The 21660-nt window shown below is 52.5% G+C and overlaps 1 protein-coding gene across 1 annotated transcript in view; it reads right to left on the bottom strand.

Moving 5' to 3' along the window:
* The window catches only part of RAP1GAP2 (RAP1 GTPase activating protein 2), a 204284-nt gene that overhangs the window by 96417 nt on the left and 86207 nt on the right, over positions 1-21660 (bottom strand). Inside the window, exon 3 of the mRNA XM_065898044.1 lies at positions 3010-3094. Within this exon, the coding sequence (XP_065754116.1) occupies positions 3010-3094 (85 nt within the window). The remainder of the gene's footprint in view (positions 1-3009; positions 3095-21660) is intronic.

The raw sequence follows: 21660 nt of genomic DNA, 5'->3' as shown, positions 1-21660 counted from the left end.
TCCTGTCACCTTACTCCTCTGACTAAAATCTTCAATGACTTCGATGCCCCTAGTTAGGATAAAGCCCAAAATCTTAGGCAAAACTCCCAAGGGTCTGCCTCTTGGTCCCTAACTGTGAGCGCTCTAGCCATTCTTTTTTTTTTTTTTTTTACATCTTTATTGGAGTATAACTGCTTTACAATGGTGTGTTAGTTTCTGCTTCATAACAAAGTGAATCAGTTATACATATGCATATGTTCCCATATCTCTTCCCTCTTGCGTCTCCCTCCTCTAGCCATTCTTGTTCCTCGAGAATAAACTTCTCTCCCGCCTCAGGGAGGACGGAGCCTACAGCAGTGCTTCCGGAGCTGAGATGTGCATGTGAATCACTAGGGAATGTGGTAAAATGCAGGTCCTGATGCAGCGGTCTGCAGTGAGGCCTGAGAGTCTGCATTTCTAAGGAGCTCCCCAATGAGGCAGGTGCAGCTGGTCTCTTGGCCTCACTCTGAGTGATAAGCATCTAGAACACTCTCCTCCACCTTGACCGCACTTGTGCTTCACTAAGTCCTACTCCACTCTCAGGGTTCGGCTTAAGCACCACTTCCTCAAAGCCCTCCCTGACCCTCTCCAAGGCTCGATTAGATCTCCCCCCAACAGACCTTATATTGTCTGAGCTATGCTGTGCTTCTCCTTTGGAACATTCATCACACCTAACTGTCCATCCTTCATTCTTGAAATTATTTTTTCAACTTTTGTCTCCATAGCTGGATGACAAACTCCAAGAGAACAGGGATCGTACTGCCTTGTTGCTACTAGGTGCCCAGTGCTCAGCACTAGACCTGGCACATGGTCAGCACGTGTAGTAGAAAGCTGTTGGTCTTGCCCGCCCTGCATCCGTTTCCTCTTCCTCTCGTTGTAGCATCTTCAATTTTCCTTTAAACCGCCACCCCTCCCCCATTATCCGTTCTTACAGTTTAGACCAGGGGTCCCCAACCCCCGGGCCGTGGACCAGTACCGACCGGTCTGCGGCCTGTTCGGAATCGGGCCACACCACAGGAGGTGAGTGGCGGGCGAAGCTTCATCTGTATTTACAGCTGCTTTCCATCGCTCGCGTTACCACCTGAGCTCCACCTCCTGTCAGCATTATGGTGAGTTGTATAATTATTTCATTATATATTACAATGTAGTAATAATAGAAATTCCACCCCCCCACCCACCGCCAGTCTGTGGAAAAACTGTCTTCTACGAAACCGGTGCCTGGTGCCAAAAAAGTTGGGGACCACTGGTTTACACGGTGGGCAAGAGACCCAGGTCTGGCCAATCAGAGCCTTCCATCTCTGAGATAGACATGTGACCTAAGCCCAGCCAATGAGCTTCCTCCCTGGGACTTTTGTTAGAACCACTGGGGGGAAAATGATACTCTTCTTTCCACTGGAGTTACTTAGCAAGTAGGAGCTACTGTCCCCATCTGCCACCACAGAGCCAGAGCTTGACAAAGGATGGAACACAGAAGAGAAATGGTAAGAGACGGATATCGTGGATGCAGCCGTGCCTGGAGTCTATACTTGCCATTACGAAGGCAATAAATTTTCTTTTATGCTTAAGCCAAAGCGAGTTATGTTTCTGTCACTTGCCACCAAGAGTCTTGACTAACACAACATTCAAATAAATATTGGGTGTTGGGTAAATTAAATGAGCACATAAGTAAAGCCTGCCAAGAGAACTCAGTGACTCCTCCTAGGAGACTTTCAGAATTCCTCCCTGCAAACTCCCGCCATCCATGAGCAGAGACAAGCATCCCACACCCAACTCTGCAGACCAAGGGACTAAAACTCAGAATGGCGACATGTCTCAGTAATACCCTGTGCAAACAAGCCACCCCAGCACCTGACTCGGATGCCAGCACTGTGACTAGGCTGATGAAAGTGGTCTGGCTTTCAATGCCCCTGAGTACCCCACCAGGAGGAGAGCAGAGCTGTCTTCTAGGTCAGCCCTGCATCCTACCTACTCCTGCATTCCTAATTCAGCCAGGACAGGCTCTGACTGCCATTCTGTGATATTCCCCCTCAGTTCTGTGTGTGATGGGCATTCAATGTGGGATGACAATGGGAAGATGGCTTTTATCTACCTCCTTTGAGGGTATCACTTTGCAACAGATTAGGTCAGGGAAGAGGGGGCACAACAGGGACTCCCAGGAAAGAGATACCTAATTATTTCCCTGTGAGTCACCTTGTAGCAGAACCCCAGGACCTCAGATGACTCAGGTGACGTCTTCAGACCTAGTCCTCACCTGGCAAAGTGTGAGGGAGGTGCATTGCTGCCTAGGCAAGATTACTGGCTGAACCAAAGTCCTCCCTGAGGGCCAGCTCAGGCCCATGTGGCTACCCTGCCAGGAAGACTGAACAGTAAAGGGGGAGAGCTCAGTGTAGGGAGGATGTAGCCCCCTCCGGGTCCTGGGATGTAGTCTCCCAGGAGAGAGACTTGTGAATGAAGTGCTAATAGGGAAAGAATTACTGGCTCCCAGAACCTCCAAGGCAACTCTCCCACAGAGGTTAGGGTGACAGGGCCAGCCCAGGAGGCCAGTCAGAGGCAGGTAGAGCAGCGCACAAGTGCCATTCAAGTCCCAGGAGGGTCCCAGCCCACAGGACCCCTCCTTCCCCACCCCCAGCCCCAGGCAGCCCTTCTGGGCAGTAGCCCCGTAAGGCTCCCAGCTGCATTCTGAGTGTCCCCACTTACTCCCGCCTGGGCCCCTTGTGCCGGAACCTACAGCTCCGCAAGGCCTCTCGCTAATCACCAAGCATCCCGCCCACCCCATTCAGCCCCAGTCTATTTCCTCACTGCCCCTTGACACCCCCGAATCTCACAATCACACTTTCCTCCTACACTGGTAATCTCAAGTGGACGCTGCCTTCAGAGGTGTGGAGACATTCCAAGGCCCCCATGGGGACAGAAGCAGCCGGGCCAGGGGCCAAAGCAACAGCACTTTCCCCGCGCACTTCCCCTCCCCACTTACCGGCAGAAGCCTCTTACCTTCATGGTGGGAGGCGCAGTGAGAGGAGGGGACAGCGGCCGGTCTGGGAGGGTCACATCCGAGCTGTTGGCCAGCTCCTGCTTCCTGTTAGGCCACAGAACACAGAAGAGGTGAGTGGGGGCCTGTCTGCCCCTCCCCTCTCTCCTCTAACAGCAGCTGGGCTTAAGGACACAGTCTAACACATGCAGAAAATAGAGCCAGTGCATTTCTTTGCCAGGATGTGCTAAAATCTTAGGCAGGGCTACTCCCAGTGTGGTTCCTGCACCACAGCATCACCCAGAAACGTGTTAGAAATGCACATTCTCAGGTGCACGCCAGACTCCCGGGTGATGGGGCCCAGGAATCTGTGTTTTAACCATCTCTCCAGGTGATTGTGATGCTGAGGTCTGAGAACCACAGGTCTAAAGAGATACAGGACTGGGAAGGAAAAGAAGGGGAGAGGGGTAAACGTTTTCAGTTCATCCTCCCTGGGGGGACCCCTTTGTCCCTAAACACACACACACACACACACACACACACACACACACACACACACGCCCTGGTCAGACTTTGGGAAGACAGGGCTGCCTGCTGTGTATGTTGCAGGTAAAACTTATTTTAGTCCATGTGGGCTAGGACCGTGGAGAGGCAGCTAAACAGAGTTGTGTCACCATGACAACACGACTGCGCCAAGTCCGCTGCTCTCACACACTCCCCACTTTCCATCTGGCCCTTGCTGGTGACCAGGGAGTGCTAGTGTACAGTCCAATCAGTAGGGAGAATGTGTGTCACGGAAAAGCCTTCAGAGCAATGGTCACGCACGGGGCCAGCTGGGCAGAACCTGGGGGAGTCTCCGGACGAGGGACTCTGGTGTCCAGGACGTGCCCTGGCTATATCCTGAGACAGGAGGGAGAGGCAAGGATAACAGAATTAAGAGCCTAAGAAGACCAGGCTGAGACACAAAGCCCCCAATTTTGCAACTGTTTGCTTCTCCAGAGCCCCACCCTGAAGCAGCCAAGAGTCAGCCCCCAACCTGGTCCCACTTAAATGACCAAAGGACCCCCACTGCCACCTGGAGAGAATGCTACTGTACTTTGTTCCAGCCCATGTCTTGCCAATGGGGGTGACAGCTCCAACCCCAAGCCCCCCTTCGTGAGAGAAGCCATGTTCCCTACAGAGGGAACCGTCTTTCCAGAGGAAACCCTGGCCCTGGGGCTCAGACACCACCCCAGCCTGGCTCCCCTCAGCCCAGGCAGGCCCAGCTACCCTGGCACAGCCCCTGCCTGTCCCTGTCACCTGTCCTCCAGGGACCCAGGTAAGGAGGCTGCGTGAACGTCTGGCTTGGTGGAGGATCCACGTGACCCCACTAACCTCAACCCTGCCAATCCCCCTTTCTGCACCTCCATCTGCCTCCCTCCTCCTTTATTCCTGGACCTTGGACTCACTCCGATGACTGGAGAGTGGGGTCCCCTCCCTCCTGATCCAGACTGTAACTAACACAAGAACCAAAGGGCCAAGACTCAACGCTCAAGACGTGCGCACACACGCGGTCACACACAAAGGAACGGACGCAGCTCCTCCTACTTCTCAGTCAGAGCCACCGGCCTCCCTTTGCATTTATGGCCTTGGATGTTACCATTGTGGGTAACGTCCGGCTGCTCTGGCCCTCGCCTGCCTGTGGATCCGACAGAGCTGGGTGGGAAACAAGCTTGCTTCGCCTAGCCACTCTACCCTTTCCAAGCAGGCACTGTTTCTCCTCAATGGGCCTGCAGCCCAAGACTCGTGATGATGGAAAAGGAAGGGAGGAAAGATGCTCAGAGAAGGTCCCCTGAGGTGAGGACGGGCAGGGCAGGCAGTTCCTGGGTGGGTCTGGGAGCCTGGAAGGGAAAACCATGCAGGGAAGGGAGAGGAGGCAAGCCCCCACCCAGAGTCTACAGGACTGTGTGGGGTTAGCTGAGGACCTCTGGCTTACTCCCCTGGAGATGGCTTGTGGGCAAACTTGACCAGTAGCTGCCTTGGCTCTCTGGGAACACAAACCCTAGAGGAGGACCATGCCAGCAGGTTTTTCATATTAGTGATCGGGAGACCCTCATGTACATAGTCACACTGTCCGGTTCTCTCCATAAGGTGGAAGATGTCCACGCCCGCAGGACCAGAGCAGCTGAGATTATTACCAAGGTCCCTGAGTCCCAGGCAAAGGGCCCTCGTACCCAGTCCTTCGTGGACTAAGCCTCTCTCCCCTGAGCCAGTCTGTTCTCCCTGGGCCAGTCTCCAGGAGCTGGTGAGGGCTATCACATGGGAGCACGGGGCATCTGCCAGAATAATTTCCCAAAGGATGCTTGGAGCCCGGAAGGTGCTGGAGCAGGAAGGAGCATGAGTGGCTACTGGCCTGCTGCTAGCTCCAGGGCCCTGTCCAAGACTCCAGAGGGGACACCAGGCTGGGCAGAAGGCATGACCACTGCCCTCAAAAAGATCAGAACCCAGAGCACATGCACACCGATGGCCGCAAATCAGAAACTACCCTGCCTTGGTACCTAGATAGTTTGGAATGGCTTTATGGGAGGGGATGGGCCACATGGCACCAAACCCTACTCTGGACTTCAGCCCTCCCTCCTAGGAGCCAAAGGTACTTATTTAAGAGCTGACTGCCTGTTACGGATTGAATCATGAACTGCCTTAAAGATATTCTGAAGTCTTGTTTTTTGGCCGCGCTGTGCGGCATTTGGGATCTTAGCTCCCTGACCGGGGATCGAACCCGCACCCCCTGCGTTGGAAGCACAGAGTCTTAACAACTGGACCGCCAGGGAAGTCCCAAGATATTTTGAAGTCTTCACCTACTTGTAAATGTGACCTCGTTTGGAAATAGGGTCTTCGTAGATGTACCCAAGTTAAGATATGGTCATTAAGGTGACCCCTTAATTCAATATGACTAGTGTCCTTATAAGAGGAGAAGGTGGTCACCTGAAGACACAGACACACAGGGAGAATGCCATGTGACAACAGGGGCAGAGGTTGGAATGATGCACCTAGAGCACCAAGGAAGGCCAAGGATTGCAGGCCACCATCAGAAGCTACAAGAGGCAAGGAAGATTCTTCCCTGGAGCCTTCAAGAGGAGCATGGCCATACTGACAGCTTGATTTTGGACTTCTCACCTCCAGAACTGAGACAATAAATGTCTGTTGTTTTAAGCTGCCTGGTTTCTAGTACTTGGTTAGAGCAGCCCTAGGAAACAAATACACTGCCCAAGTCCCATGTTCTAGCCTTGGCTTTGTAATTGGAAGACCAAAACCCAAAAGGATGAAATCCCTGCTTCAGCCTCACCACCCCTGCCGTGGTCAGCTGGCTCAACCTCACAACCAATGACATTTGCGTGTAAGCCACCCTCCCAAGGACAGCCAGGCCCAGCCTAGCCACCAGCTGGTGCTAAGATAAGACAGAGTAAGAACATGGTGCTCAATGCAATTCTAGCCCTTTCTCAGCCAAACACATCACACGTACTGAGTGGTGAAAGTGACATGACTATCTCAAGAGATAACCTTGAATCTGCTCTAATTTATTATAAGCAAAAGGTAAATTATTAGCAGAAATGGTAACCTCCCTCTTATTTGTAATGACTTTCTTGTAACCCACAGTGATCTTGACATGGGTCATGGCACTAAGGTTGAAAACTGCCTCTCAAGCCAAGCCAGCCCACAGGCAGCTCTAAGGCCGCAGGGTCCCAGACCTACCCAGGAACCCAGAAGAAGAGGGGCTGGTGACAGAGGCAGAGGAGGGAAGCAGGGAGATTACACAATCAGCTAAAAGAGAAGGGTGGTAAGAGCAGGTGTGAATGAGCAGGTCAGAAGAGCCTCCCGCCTCTGGGGTCCTGGAGGCACAGCCCACTCAGCTTCCCTCTGCCCCAGAGCTGCCTGGCACTGAGGTTCTCTACTCTGGGATTCTTTCCCCAGCTGGGAGGGCTCAGGGAGGCCGGGAGAGGTCCTATCTGGCTTTAGCCAAACGTAAATCTCAGGAGGAAATGATCAAAGAGCCGGGAGAGGAAGCTGAGAAAGCCGGGGGATGACTCACCCAGATGGGGCTGTTCACAGGGAACTGGGCAGATCTCCAGGCAAAGACCCCACTTACAGTACCCAGGCCTCCAGGGTTCTTGCCTCCAGCCTCCAGTGTCTCTGCCCCAGACCATTTGAAGTCATTGCAGCTATCATCTCTCCCACATTTCTATGAAAAGGACCTATATTAAGAATCAAGAGATTCCTGGGTTCAAGTTTGTCTCTACTTGCTACCCCACTGTGTGACCTTGGTTAAGTTACCTCACTTCTCTGTGTCCCAGTTCCTTCCTCTGCAAAGATGGGGGTGATAATGTTCTGAGGATTTAAACATAATGGCTGTGAAATAAAATATAAAGTCCTATACAAATGTAGACCATTATTATTATAACTCATAAAATGGTGATCAGGTTTCCAAGTGGAAAGAGAGAAGCAAGGGTCCAGGGCTGTTTACGTGTCTTTGAAAACATTCCTGGCATCTCAAATAAGCACCAGTTCTAGCCCCGGGGATCTACTGTCAGGATCATAACCATCGGTTAATAATCAACAACAGGAAAAATCCCCTGTAACAGCAGATGGCTCTGGGGCCAGGTTTAAGCCCTCCCTCTGGCACAGAGTTTCTCCCAAACCTACACACTCCCCTTGTCTGCATCTCCCACTACACCAGTTCTCCAGCCACCCTGCCATGTTCGGCCCCGCTTTCTCTTGCTTTCCAAGTAGCCAAGCTAGAGAAATGCACACAGCTGGCCGCTATGAAGAGCTTCCCAGGAAAACCAAACCAAAAGGAACGAGACACATCATCACGACAGCCAAAAGGTGGAAATAACCCAAGCGGCCATCAACCGATGGATGGATAATCAACACGGTCCCTCCACACAATGGAATATTATTCAGCCATAAAAAGGAATGAAGTACTGATACAAGCTACAACATGGATGAACCTCAAAAACATGCTAAATGACAAAAGCCAGAAACAAAAGGCCACCTATTACATGATTCCATTTATACGAAATGTCCAGAATAGGCAAATCCAAGACAGGAAGCAGATGAGTGGTTGCCTGGGGGCGGGGGCAGAAGGAGAAGGGGCAGGGAGGGTCTGCTCGTGGGTCCGGGGTTTCTTTGGAGGTGATAAAAATGTTCTGGAACTATGCAGTGGTGATGATACAGCTTTGTGAATATACTAAAACCCATTGAATCGTACACTTTAAAAGGGTGAATCTCATGGTATGTAAATCATACCTCAAAAATTTTTTTTTTTTTTTTTTTTTGCGGTACGCGGGCCTCTCACTGTTGTGGCCTCTCCCGCCGCGGAGCACAGGCTCCGGACGCGCAGGCTCAGCGGCCATGGCTCACGGGCCCAGCTGCTCCGCGGCATGTGGGATCCTCCCGGACCGGGGCACGAACCCGTGTCCCCTGCATCGGCAGGCGGACTCTCAACCACTGCGCCACCAGGGAAGCCCTATACCTCAACTTTTTAGAAAGAAGTAAGGATGAAGGGGCTGAATGGGCTCCATTTCTGTCATTCCTGCTGCTTAATTTTCTTCTCTGGCTGCCTTCTGGTGGCCCCGGGGCCCCGGGCTGTGTGCAGGGTCTTGCATTGTGGAGAGGCTGAGTACGGTTTCCTGACTGATCCCACCTGGTGAAAGCAGTGCCTTTCTTCCCCACCCCCAGCATTCTTAAGTACTTACAGCATAGTACTTAAGAACTTAGGAGAGGGTCTTGGGGTTCCAACTTTTCACATTTCCAAACCCTGCATAACCAACTAGACCATAAACGATAGGAAATAAAATAAAACAAAATGAAATTTAAAAGCTTCCAGAGAAATCATCATAAGGAGATACGATGGGAAGAAGAGGGAATTAGAAGCCAGGACTGGCTCCCATCAGCTCTAGCCGTGACAAGCTGGACCCTCAGAGTCTTGTTATCTCTGCTTTCCCCTCTGCAGAATGGGCAGGCTAACCCCCAACTCCCGCTCCCTGCACTGGACTCAACTCTCCAATATGACTAGAGTCTTAAGACTCTAGTTTTCGTGGTGGCAGAGAATTGTGTGGTCATTGGGCAAGCCGGGCCAGGGGCAGGGACGAGGAGGGACCGGGCTGGGCATGGGCTGGGGGTCCCAGCCCAGAGGAATCCACCTTGCTGTCTACAGAGACCCAAGGCCACAGGCACGATCATGTAGCCCTCATTCCAGCAGCCAGCAGTGCTGGGGCATCCCTGTGGTTGGAAACATGTCTGAGAAGTTCTGTCCATCATGGCAGGACAGCCTGGCAGATGCTGGAGTAGAGGGCCAGCCTCCAGCCTCGAGGGAGGCGGGCAGGCAACATGTACAGTGGATCCAAAGCCCTGGCGTTCTGCTCCAACAGACCTGGATTTGAATTCCGGTGCCACCCCTGATGAGCTGTGTGACCGTGACCAAGTTACTTCGCCTCTCCCCACCTCAGCTTCCTCATCTGTAAAACGGTATAATAATACTCACCTCCTTGGGTGGTCTGAATAAGGCCTGTAAAGCACTTAGCACAGTGCCTGGTCCACAGCAAAAACATAATACCTGGCCGCCATTGTCATTGCCAAGGCTGCCGTCAGATAAGCTGGAGGGAAAGGGCATGGTGGCGGGGACACGAAGGCAGAAAGCCAATCAGAGAGCAGAGAGGAGGCAGGGACGGCTTCAAATCCGAGGGAACCTGGATGCCCACATACTTAAGACAGCAGAGTCCAGCCACTGCGTGTGGGCCGCCGGGTCCTGGGTTTGTGCACATGGCTTGATCCCAAGCCCCAAGGGCCCAGACATGGAGGTGAAGACATTACTGTCCACGCTCTGCTGGGGCCAGTGTAGAAGAGGAGAAGGATGCCAGCCCAGCAGAACGGGCGGGGGAACGGAGGGAGGGAAGGGGACACGGGATTCAGGAATGAGAGGCTCCAACACGTGGAGGGATTGAGTCCCGATGCCCACCTTGGAGAGCCACTTGGGGAGGAGCAGGTGCTACTCACCTGTCCGCACCTGGCAGGGCCGGCTCTGGTGACACATCCCATTTCCATGCACACCCTAAGAGGATCCAGGAGACTCAGAGCACAGCTCTGGACCTTCAAGGATGCAAAACTCCCCAGGGAATGCAACCCCAATCCCACCCCACCGTGCCCACCCAATCCCAGGGTTCACAGACGCAGAGACCAGCAGAGCCGGGAGAAACCAATAGAAGCCACCCGACAGCCTGATCATGGTGACGAGGACACTGAGGCCCAAAGAGGCCGAGGGAGATGCCCAAATCCCACAGCGAGCCTCTCTCTTCTTCTCCTGAGAAGAGCTGCGGCTCCCCTGTCACCTCAGCATGAACGTGGGAGGTGAGCAGGTCACGACATCTCAGGAAGAACCTGAGGAAGCACGGCTGGTTTATGGACAAACGTTTATAAAGCATGAGTGCCGGGGCCCTGTGTGAGGGGAGAGGTGGGGCAGGGGCCCCGGGGATCTACGGGTCTACGGCTGTGCAAGTGTGCCAGGTGTAACTCAGCCGCAGGCCAGCATGTGGGACGAAGGGGGGGCCAGGGCGATGCTCCGTGCCTGCAGCTACAAAGAACATGCCGGCGTCTCTCTGGGTGCGTAGGGGGAGGATGGCACTGCCCTTCCCTGGAGGACCCTGAATCCCTAAACTGGGCCAGGGGTGGGAGAAAGGGCAGGTTTCAGGAGGCGCAACACACGACAGGGCAAACCAGCCATGAGAGCCAGCTGTGGCCCCTGCCTGGCGGGGGACACAGCCTTCCCTCCAGCATTACAACTCAGAGGTGATGGACCAACCCGTCCACAAGGGCAAACCTCCACACTCCCGGGAAAATACGCCTTTACTGGACACATAAGCTTTAGAACTGACTCAGGCCGTAGGGTTCACACATGAGGAAGCGGAGACTCAGAGGGGTTCCATGTGGGCCTGAGGGTCACAGAGTCAGAAAACTGGAGAGTCGGGCCTCAACCCCAAGATCTCCGACTCCACTTCCATGGTTCCTTCCAGTCACAATGAGAAAGCCAGCTCTGCCGGGCCCGAGGGCCACAGCGGCATCTGAAAGGAGAACACTGGCCAGCAGCTTCCACGTCCTTTAAGCTTGAGCTCTCGGGGGACCAAGGATGGGCTGTGTGTCTTAGCGTGGGCGGTGACGTCAGGGTTATTTACACGCCCCTGAGAAGACAATCCGGGAGGGAGAAGTGAAACTGCAGAAGCCATACTGGAGGCACAGCGCACCCACGTGAAAGACCCATCTGCCAAGTGTGCACTGTGGGTTATGGGTTAAAACAGATACAGAATAAAGAGGGGGCCAGGTCTCCTTGGGAGATCAGCTAAGGTTACCGAGGAGGTGACAGCTAAGCCAGACCTGGAGGGAAAGGCCAGCATCTGTCTGGGAGAGAAAAAGGAAGGGGAAAGGCGCTGAACAGAGGCACAGAGGAGTGAAAGCAAGGAGCACTAGGGGGCCGCAGAGGAAACACATGTGTGGCACTTAACAGGCCCTCAAAAAGGAAAAGAGAAAACTAGCAAGGAGGCCTCAGGGCTTCTCATGTACTAGGTACTGTTGGAAGTGACCCGCATATCCTATCTCGTTTCATACTCACAACAGCCCTTTGCAGACAATATCATTAACCCCACTTCACAGATGGGGAAACACACTCAGAGAGGTTAAGTTATTCGCCCAAGTTCCCACAGCAGGAAAGTAGCAAAGCTTGGACCCACGCAGTCTGGCTCCACAGTGCACGATGTTAACCACGGTGCCACCCTGCCTGCCAGGAAGAGCTAGAGCCCGCTCAGGAAAAGCAGCCACACCGCACTTTCCCAGAGTTGGGGGCACGCTTTCCTGTGGGCACCTGAGGTGATCTGGGGTGCCCTTTATTGCAATAATCGCTTATTGATCTTCTACGTGTGGCAGGCCACCCTGATCTTCCCTTTATGCTAGTGACATACCGTCACCTTCTAAAACGAGTTCACTCAAGTTTTTAAAACTGAGCCAGTTAAAGAAAACTATTAAGTAACGGATCCAGGTGTCACACAGACATGACAGAAGCACTGAAGGTGGTTTGGGAAACAGGCACTGAGCAAGCTGAACTCTGTCTCGTGGGCAAAGGGGGGCGTGGACGTGGAAGGCAGGTGGCTGACCTGCAGGGTTTTGCTGGAGGACCCCAGGCAGCAGAGCGGAGGACGCAGTGACTGGAAGGGGAGGGGCGAAGGGAGGAACAGCATGGGAGGGGCTCCATTCTGCTTATGGTCACAAAAATGAAAGGGAAGGGTCCAATCCATCAGGCATTTCATAGCCAAAATGAAGGGCACTTGGTGACTAAGAGAAAAGGAGGAAGAGACAGCCAAAAACGTGAAAAGACTAGGGTTTCCGAAAACTGAGTGATGCTTCAAGCACGACACAGACGAAGGAGGAGAACTGGGTTTGCAGAGGCAGACGATAAAGCGTTCATTCTGGGTATGCTGCAGCTCAGGAGGCCCTGGGGTCCCCAGGTGGGATCAGAAAAGAACTGCAGCCTAAACAGAGACACAGGTGTAAGGAAAACAGAGGCAGGAGCTGAGGCCATGAGAGGAAAGGAGGCCCCCAGGGAGAACAGGTAGGGCTGAAAAAGCAAAAAGGAACAGAAGCCTTCAGCAGGGCAGGTAAGAAGAGGGGAGAGAGGGAGGACCATGCCCGGATGGAGTTTGGAAGCCAAGCGAAGGGCAAGTACCAAGGAAGCGATGGTGGGCAAGTCACCCCGTTGTCCAAGAGGCTCCATGTCCACAGCACTGAGGAAACAGCCTACCTGCCTGTCATCCAGCCCCTAATGTACTGCACCACCTGGAAACTGCTGAGTGAGCAGCTTCCCTCACGAGGTCAGCGGTTCTGCTTGGCACCACCTGGCCTCAATGGAGGGAGCTACATCATGGCCAGAGCAAAGGCAGCCAGCTCACAAGGTCACAGCCCCAGACAGCTTCAGAGTCAAAACCATAAAGCCACGGAGTCGCAAAGGCACAGAATATCAGCATTTTCCCAACCTGTGCGGATTTCCTGACTGGGATAGCAAGTATATGGGTGCTCGTTTCACGCTTCAGTTTGGACATAGGACATGTATCACAATAAAAAATAATTGTTGGGCTTCCCTGGTGGTGCAGTGGTTGAGAGTCCGCCTGCCGATGCAGGGGACACGGGTTCGTGCCCCGGTCCGGGAAGATCCCACATGCCGCGGAGCGGCTGGACCCGTGAGCCATGGCCGCTGAGCCTGCGCGTCCGGAGCCTGTGCTCCGCAATGGGAGAGGCCGCGGCGGTAGGAGGCCCGCGTACCGCCAAAAAAAAAAAAAAAAGTGTGAAATGACACAAGCAAATGCAATGGAAGAAGAAAATTCAGCCTAGAAGAGATTACAAGCTCCTGGAAGAAGGATGGGGGATGGATGACCTGGGGGAGTCTTTGATACTTGAGACACTCAGTCTTTGGACCCCATCCCCCAACCTTTCACTTCCTAACCAACCACATGACCTCATCAACCGCCACCACCACCACGAGAAACTGGACGATCCCTAAGATAAGACAACGTCTAGGTTCCTCCAGTGAAAAGAGCAGCTTACTACCCAATCATCACCCTGCATGGAAACCCCCAGGTGCACGCCAGCCCAGGCACACAGGGCTCCCAACCCACTTCCAGTACCTCACTCTTAAGGACCGAGGGACAGCTAAGGGTGGCCAGACATTTGAGGAAAGCCTCCAACATAAGCAAGAGACATCAAAATAAGCAAGAGGAACCTGAAAGAAACAGACACTGCAAGGAACCAATGGAAAATTCAAAATATACTATAAAGTAATATAGCCTCAGATATAAGACAAGATTTTACATGCACAACACAAGGAGAGAACACTGTAAAAATGGAATGATCAGGAAAGAAAGAGATCTCAGAAAAGAGAAATATGATTGGAAGGCTAAGCTGAGGAAGTCTCCCAAAAAGTAGGACAGGAAGATAAAAATATGGAAAATAAAAGAGAAAAGGTAAAAACATCAGAGTATCCAATATCTGACCAATAAAGTTTCCAGAAAGAGGTAATAGAGAAGAAAGAGGGGAGTTGTGGTAGCTAGTCTCCAAAGGTGGCCTCCCAGTGAGTATATCTCTCGGTATTGATGCACTTGTACCGTCCCTGCTGCCGCCTTGAATCTGGGCTGGCCCTGTGACTCAGTTTTGACTGACAGAATGGGAAAGAAATAATATTACTTCACTTCCAAGGCTGAGTCATAGGAACCCTTGAAGGTTCCACCTCTATCTCTAGGAACATTTGCTCTAGGGAAAGCAAGCCAGCATGTAAGAAGTTTGACTATACTGAGATTGCCATGCTATGGCTAACACATGGAGAGGTTGCATGGAGAGACACCCAGCCAGCTCTCAGATGTCCCAGACATCTCAGTCCATACAAGTGAAGAAACCATCTTGGACATTTCGCCCCCAGCACATGCGAAGAACCGAGGAACCAAGCCAGAACCAAGGCCCCAGACATATGGCCCCAGCTGAGCATCCCAGCCATCTCCAGCCATCTGAGCCACGCAAGATGAGGTCTCGAACATAGTGGAGCAGAGAGAAGCCATCCATCACCAATGTGCACTACCGAAAATCCTAACACACAGAGTTTGAGCATAATAAAATGGTTGTTGTTTCACCTTAACAGGAGAAATTTATCAGAGAATCAGTACAAGAACACTTCCCAGAACTGAAGGAAGGACCTGAGTCTCTGGGTCCACTGAGCACCCAGCACAGTAAATGACAAAGGATCCACCCCAAACATTGTCAGGGAATTTCAGAATGCCTAGGTAAATGAAAAATCATCAACAATTCCAGAAAGGAAATACAAAACACACCATAGACAAAGGGATGTAAATCAGCATATCATCAGACTTTTCAACAGCAATTATAGAATCTAGTATAAACAATGATATAATACCTTCAAAACTCTGAAGGAAAATTATTTTCAACCTAACATTTTATACCCAGGCAAACTATCAAGCAACTATCAAGAACAAAGATATCCTGAAACATGCAAAAGCCCCCCAAAATTTACCACCTTGCACCCTTTCTTGGAAGGCTACTGTTACAAAGCAGCCATCAATCCAGCAGAAGCTAGAAAGCTTCTGGAAGTGAGGTCTCCTGTTAGAAAGAGTAGAACTGACAGGATATGCAGTGGCCATAAGCTTTGGGGGTGGGGGAAGAAAAGCTATTAAAGAAATTATGGTAGAATAAATTAAAATAGTAAAAGAAAAATAAAGATAGGTATATAGAAAACTGCACTAATGGGGGAAACATGAGTTGCTCATTAACTCTAGGAAAAATAAAAGGTTATACAAGAAGGGAAACACAATTAGAGCACCCTCTTTGGCTCAAAAATAAATAATATTTACACAGTTATAATAAGTGAACATGGACTATTGAATTGAACAACAAACAACAAAAAAAATGGTGCTAGTGGAAGGATACACTGCGCATTAAGTGGACCCAGGTCTTGGCTGAATTCCTGGTAAAACCTGGGAAGGAAGGAGCACCCCCTGATCCCACCTCCAGAGTGCCCAGCACAGGGGTGTTTTAAACCATCCATGCTAAGAAACCACCCAACAGTCTGTTGGCATTAGGAGTCACCCTATCACAGAGCAAACCAGCCTCCCAGCTAAGCTATCACTCCAAGACTCTGCCTCTTAATTCTTAACTCTTCCGAATAAGTTATCACTTGGTGATATACCAGATTAAGGATTTTCATCATTGGTTCAAACTAAATGATAGTCTCAGTGGGGAGAGATCATAGCATTTCAGGGTAAGTATGTCTGATCTTTTCAATTAATAATGTCATTCCCTATCTGAAAATTTCACTCATTAGAAAGACAAATGCTTGGAGCTGTTTTCCAGGACCGAGACAGGGCACATGGCCCACCCTCATTCTTGCACCACTGGGAGATGAACGTCCAGGACAAGAGGGATCCCCCTGCGGCCAAGAAATCAACCATAGCTGACTCAGCCCACAGGAGCGAGGGCTACAATCTCATCTTGCCAACAACATGCTCTGACCCTGCCTACAGAACCCAAGCAGATGAACCAAACCCAGCAAAATCAAACCTCTTGCCTCCTCCCAGCACTGGCTTCTCTCTAGTGGACAGTAGGAAAGGAAGGGTAATTGTGAGAGCCTCCAGGAGCATCCCGGAACCTGGGTGTGATCCTTGCAGTATTCTATGACTGGAAGGTCCGGAAGAAGGGCTTGGCAGCCTGGAGCACCCCTGGATGACCAAGAGCCCCAAGTGATGAGCAGAAACCTACTTCCCAGGCCAGGCCCACCTCCTGAATCAGTGAGAACAGAAGCCACCTCTGTCTGGCCCCTTTACAGGTCTCTAACATGTACCCTGCCCACCAGCCCATTCCCAGCATAGCACTGAATGAACTCAATAAGAATTCAGAATAAGAAAATGAGAAACTCTAGACCTTCAGACCTAGAGGGCTAAGTTAGAGCAGCATGGGGCAGGAGGCTGCTATCTCCACTACAATCTGGTCTATTCACTGTTGTGGCTTCAACTGACCTCAGCGCCCTGCTCAAGAGTCTGAGACACAGTTAACCCATTCCCCACCAGTTTGATCTGTTACTAAGCTCATGTCATTCCCTGGTAACTGATTCTGCTTCCGAGCTTGGATTACTCCTCTGGACATGGATAGTGGACATAAAAGAAGCATCCTTCATCATCACTGTCATCCTCGTCATACCAGCTAAGATGTATTTAGTACCATGTGAAGCTCTTTACATGCATTATTTCATTTCATCTTTTCAACAACCCTATGGGGTAGATACAGAATTATTCTGTCATTTTACAGATGAAGAAACTGAGACTCAGAGAGGTTAAGTGACTTGTGGAAGGTCCAACAGCAAGTAAGTAGCAAAGCTGGGATTCTAAGGGGCCCTGGCGGGCAAGTTCTAGATGGCTCCCCTCTGTTACACTCCTGCTTTGGTGGCCTCAGCATCAATCCTGGTACTCAGCTCTGCAGCCCTGCAGCCCTGGCCTCTGAGAGCTGGCAGCTAGGGCACTGGGATCATTCATTCAACATTCTGCTGGGAAAAGAGTAGTTCAAGAGCCTTGAAGTTCCCTCCTACAACAACCTGGGGTCCAAAAGCAATGCTGCTGGGAAAGGGGCCTGGGAGGAGTATTTTTTTAAGAGAAAGTTACTTTTCATTTGCTAAGTACCTAAAAAATATCCCTTTAAATACAAATAATCTATTCTGGATTGTTTCAAAGGACACCACGAGTGAGAGCCTATCATTCTAATTCTGATTTTCACATTTTATCGTCAATATTAATAGAAACTCATTGGGAGCAAATTCAGAGGATCCAGAGGCATCTCGTGAAGCAGACTGGGGGCAGGGAGGGGCCCTGCCACATCTGCTTTCTGCTCTTCTGATGCAACCCATCAAACCAGAGCAGGCGAAGCCCCAGGGAGCAGACCCAGCACCTGCCACAGGGAATCAGGGCTGAGAAAAGGCTGCTGTTTCAGCTTTCCTGCTGAATCATTTCCAGCTGCCCTGGTCACTTAAGTGACAAGATGATACATCAACATCAATAATGCTGGAAGGGTCTGTCCATGGACATGGCCTTATTCTCCCCAGGAGGCATGAAGTCAGCCTCGACAGGCAGCTGGGGCCACTGAGAAGTAAGGGCCCCTGCCCAGGACCTCTGCTGTCCTTTCCCAGATCTCCCTGTCCCAAGGAGTAGACCAAAGAGAGACAGGAAGAGGCCACTCCTGGGCCAGCCAGAAAATCATCTGATAAATAGGCACTGCTGGAACGCAGTGTGTGTGATGGGGTGGGAGAAGCAAGTAAGGGGAGAGGACACAGCTCTTTCTGCTAGAGGAGCCGGGCATAGCTTCAAGACTCAGTGGGGCGGGACTTCCCTGGTGGCGCAGTGGTTAAGAATCCGCCTGCCAATGCAGGGGACATGGGTTGGAGCCCTGGTCCGGGAAGATCCCACCCGCCGAGGAGCAACTAAGCCCGTGAGCCACAACTACTGAGCCCGCGCGCCTAAAGCCCATGCTCGGCAGCAGGAGAGGCCACCGCGGTGAGAAGCCCACGCACCGCAACGAAGAGTAGCCCCCGCTCGCCGCAGCTAGAGAAAGCCCGCGCGCGGCAACGAGGACCCAACGCAGCCAAAAATAAATTAAAAAAAGAAAAGACTCAGTGGGGCACCAGGGCCCTTTGCTGGCCTCCAACCTGCCCCCCACGCATCACCCGACTCCTCTGGGCACTCGGTAACTATCTGTTGAATGAATTGAAGAGCTTGAGGGCTATGACGGGTCAGTACCCCATGAGGAAGCATGATGAGAACTTTCCAAGACATGAAAGATCCTCCAAGAAATGAATCCACTCGCAGACTAAGCTGTAAGTGATCTGAGGACGGGAACTGTCTTGGCCACTTCCGTAGAGCACACAGGGCCCAGGGCAGCACTGCAGACCCTCAAAACTGTCTGTTAACACTAAGACCTTACATTCATATAACAATTTGCACTGACGACGTTTATCATCACCTTCTCTGCCAAGCACGGTTTGGGGAAGATCACGGTTTGGCGTGATGTTTTCGTCTTATATATAGATGAGTCAGCTGAGGCCTGGAGAAGGCGGAATGATTTCCTAAAGAACTCACGGCGAGTTAATGGAGAGACCAGAACTCAAACTCAAGAATGACTCAAGGTCTGTGGGCTGAGCTCTCCTGTTCATGTGTGGAGTGAATGAGCGAAGGAAAGAATGAAGGAAAGGGCGGCTGCGTCCCCTCTGATCTCTCCCACCTCTGCCTTTCCTCAGCAAAGCACGGAAATCACTACACCTGGTTTTCCCCGCTCAGCCAGGGTCCCGCCAGGTAAGGATGGTCCTCACTCGCAGTGCAAACTCCAGGCAGGCTTCCAAGAACCACACCCTGACTCTTTAACAGCTACCGCTCACCCTCCGCACCTCCAACAGCGCTGAACAGTGAATTCCTGTCTGGCCGAGCAAAGGACTTGGCCGTGTCCTTTTTGAGGCAGCACGTGTGCTGTCCGCCTCGGCCAGGAGCGCAAGCCATCAGGTGGAGGTGGCCCCCCGCAAATCATCCCTGTAGCCCCAGCTCTCCCTTGGGAGAGGACAGCAGGCAGAGGCCAGGTCTGACAAGGAGCCCAGGGTCCACACAGACCAGGGGTGACTGCAGTAGCCTGTTCTAGCTTTGCTATCACTCAAAAGGCTGGCTGACGCCTCCCAGTCCCCTGCCTGTCCTTTCTGGGTCCCTCTCCAGATCAGAAGGTGAGCACGGAGCAGAATGAAAGGGCCATCCACCCGCCTATCTGGGTCAGAGCCTCTGAGGCCTGGCTGACGAGGCCCCAGGCCACATGGCAGGGCCCTGGGATTCTCCGCCAATCGCCCCAGGAACAGAGCTGACTAACGCCCGAAGCTCAAAAGCCAACTCCCAAGGGAGGCGGCAGCTTTATCCTGCTCTGAGCTGCCGATGGAATAGGTAAATGAGTTTGGTTTTTTTTTCCTGTGTTTGTTTTACAAATTTACAGAAAGGGGATTGGGGGTGGGGCAAGGGGACAGGCAGAGGATGAAAAAAGAGGAAGAAAAGAAAGACAGGGTAGAGAGAGGGGGAAGAGAGAAAATGGAAGCTTTTAGAAGCTTCTAGATGGAAGACACTTCCCTCCCCATAACGGCCAAAATCCATCAGTTAAAAGGCCATAGAGAGGCTTCCCTGGTGGCGCAGTGGTTGAGAGTTCGCTTGCCAATGCAGGGGACACGGGTTCGTGCCCCGGTCCGGGAAGATCCCACATGCCGCGGAGCTGCTGGGCCCGTGAGCCTGTGCTCTGCAACGGGAGAGGCCACAACAGTGAGAGGGCCGCATATCGCAAAAGAAAAAAAAAGGCCACAGAGCTGAAGAAGCCCCAGCAGGCGGGGGCGGGGGCACCCAGAGCTGAGGCTTGTGGTGGGAACATCAGTGTTCCACCACAAAGGGCTGGGCCAGGTCTTTCTGGGAAGAAGTGGCAAGAATGGAGGAAACCGGGCTTCCCTGGTGGCGCAGTGGTTGAGAGTCCGCCTGCCGATGCGGGGGACACGGGTTCGTGCCCCGGTCCGGGAAGATACCACATGCCGCGGAGCGGCTGGGCGCGTGAGCCATGGCCGCTGAGCCTGCGCGTCTGGAGCCTGTGCTCCGCAACGGGAGAGGCCCGCGTACCGCAAAAAAAAAAAGAATGGAGGAAACCTTTGAGCAAAGCATCCCCTTGAGGAGCGGCAGCGGTTGCCCTAACATCCCAGTGACCTGCGGACAGGAAGTGCTCTCCCCCCAAGCCGGGGGAGCTCAGGATAGGCTTCACTGCCCTCAGAGCTGCCAGTTCAGCCCTTGACGGCTCCCATCAAGTCAGACCCTCACCCATTCTCCCCAGCTCCCCAGCTCCACCCGCCGGACTATGAACTCCAAAAGGGTAGTGATCAGGCCTGCCTCATCCCTGCTGGATCCTCAGCCCCTACCCAGGCTCAAGGACTGATATGTAATGGGGGACATGGATGGAGAGACAGACAATTATGCTGCCCCCAGGGAGCTTACAGTCAGCTCAGAAGGGAAAAGTGAATGGACAAGAGACCAGCTTGAATGCATGGGCACCAACAGGGGTAGGATTCAAAGCAAGAGAGATCGTGGGGACTGATATGACTGGATTCAAGCCGAGGGGAGGGACCAAGGAGGAAGCAGGGCCCCTTCCATGTGAGAAGTGCTTGGAGGTGGAGCCATGCCCAGCGCGTGCAGAGGGCAGGCAGGGAGGGAGTGGGCAAAGCCAGTGCGCATCCTGACTCCGCCACACCCTCTGGAGATAATTATATTTTTGCTGAGCACTGGCCAGCGCCAGCCTCTGGGTTCCGCGTGCTAGACACACGATCTCACTGACCCTCACAACCACCACTGTTACCACCCCAATCATACAGATGAGAAAACCAAAGTCCAAAGAGGCGGAGTGCCTTGCCCAAGGTTACCCAGCTACCAAGGGGTGAAGTGGGATCTGCGCCCAGGTTTGCCTGAGTCCACAGTGAGGCTCCAGGCAGCAGGGACACCCAAACGCTCCAGGACAGGCCCCCTGGGACAGCAGCACCAAAACTGGAGAATGTCCCGCCTCCATGAGAACCAGAGTTGTCTGGCTTCCCTCCTGTGCCCTCAGGCTGGCCGCCTTGCCATTTTCTTTGTGGGGTTGTTGAACCAGCGAGGTCAGGGTGGCACTGAATGAGCCCAGTGAAGAAAACACCTGTCCCACGCTCAGTGTCCGGTCGGGTGTCTTAACCAAGGCCCTTCCCTTGGCAATGGATCTCCCAGGGAGGGAGAGGGCTCCCCGCAGCCCTGCCCCTCCTCAGCGCACCCTCTCCCCACTCAGCCTCACCCACGCCGGGGCTGCCTTTGCCGTCCCTGTGATGACCCCCTTTTCTGCCTCCAGCTCGGGCCCCTCCTCTGAGAGTCAGATCCCACTGCCAGCTGGACATCTCCTCTGGGATCTCAGCACCTCAAACTCAAAGTGTCCAAAAGTGACCTCAACATTTCCCCCGACCTATTCCTCCTGCTGGGTTCTGTCTCCCAATCAAAGGCCCCGAGCACTCCTGACTCTTCCTCTTGTCT

The sequence above is a fragment of the Phocoena phocoena genome, chromosome 19 (assembly GCF_963924675.1).
Source record: "Phocoena phocoena chromosome 19, mPhoPho1.1, whole genome shotgun sequence".
NCBI classification, from domain to species: domain Eukaryota; kingdom Metazoa; phylum Chordata; class Mammalia; order Artiodactyla; family Phocoenidae; genus Phocoena; species Phocoena phocoena.
Note: the sequence above shows the minus strand (reverse complement) of the source record. Positions and strands in the feature narration are given on the sequence as shown.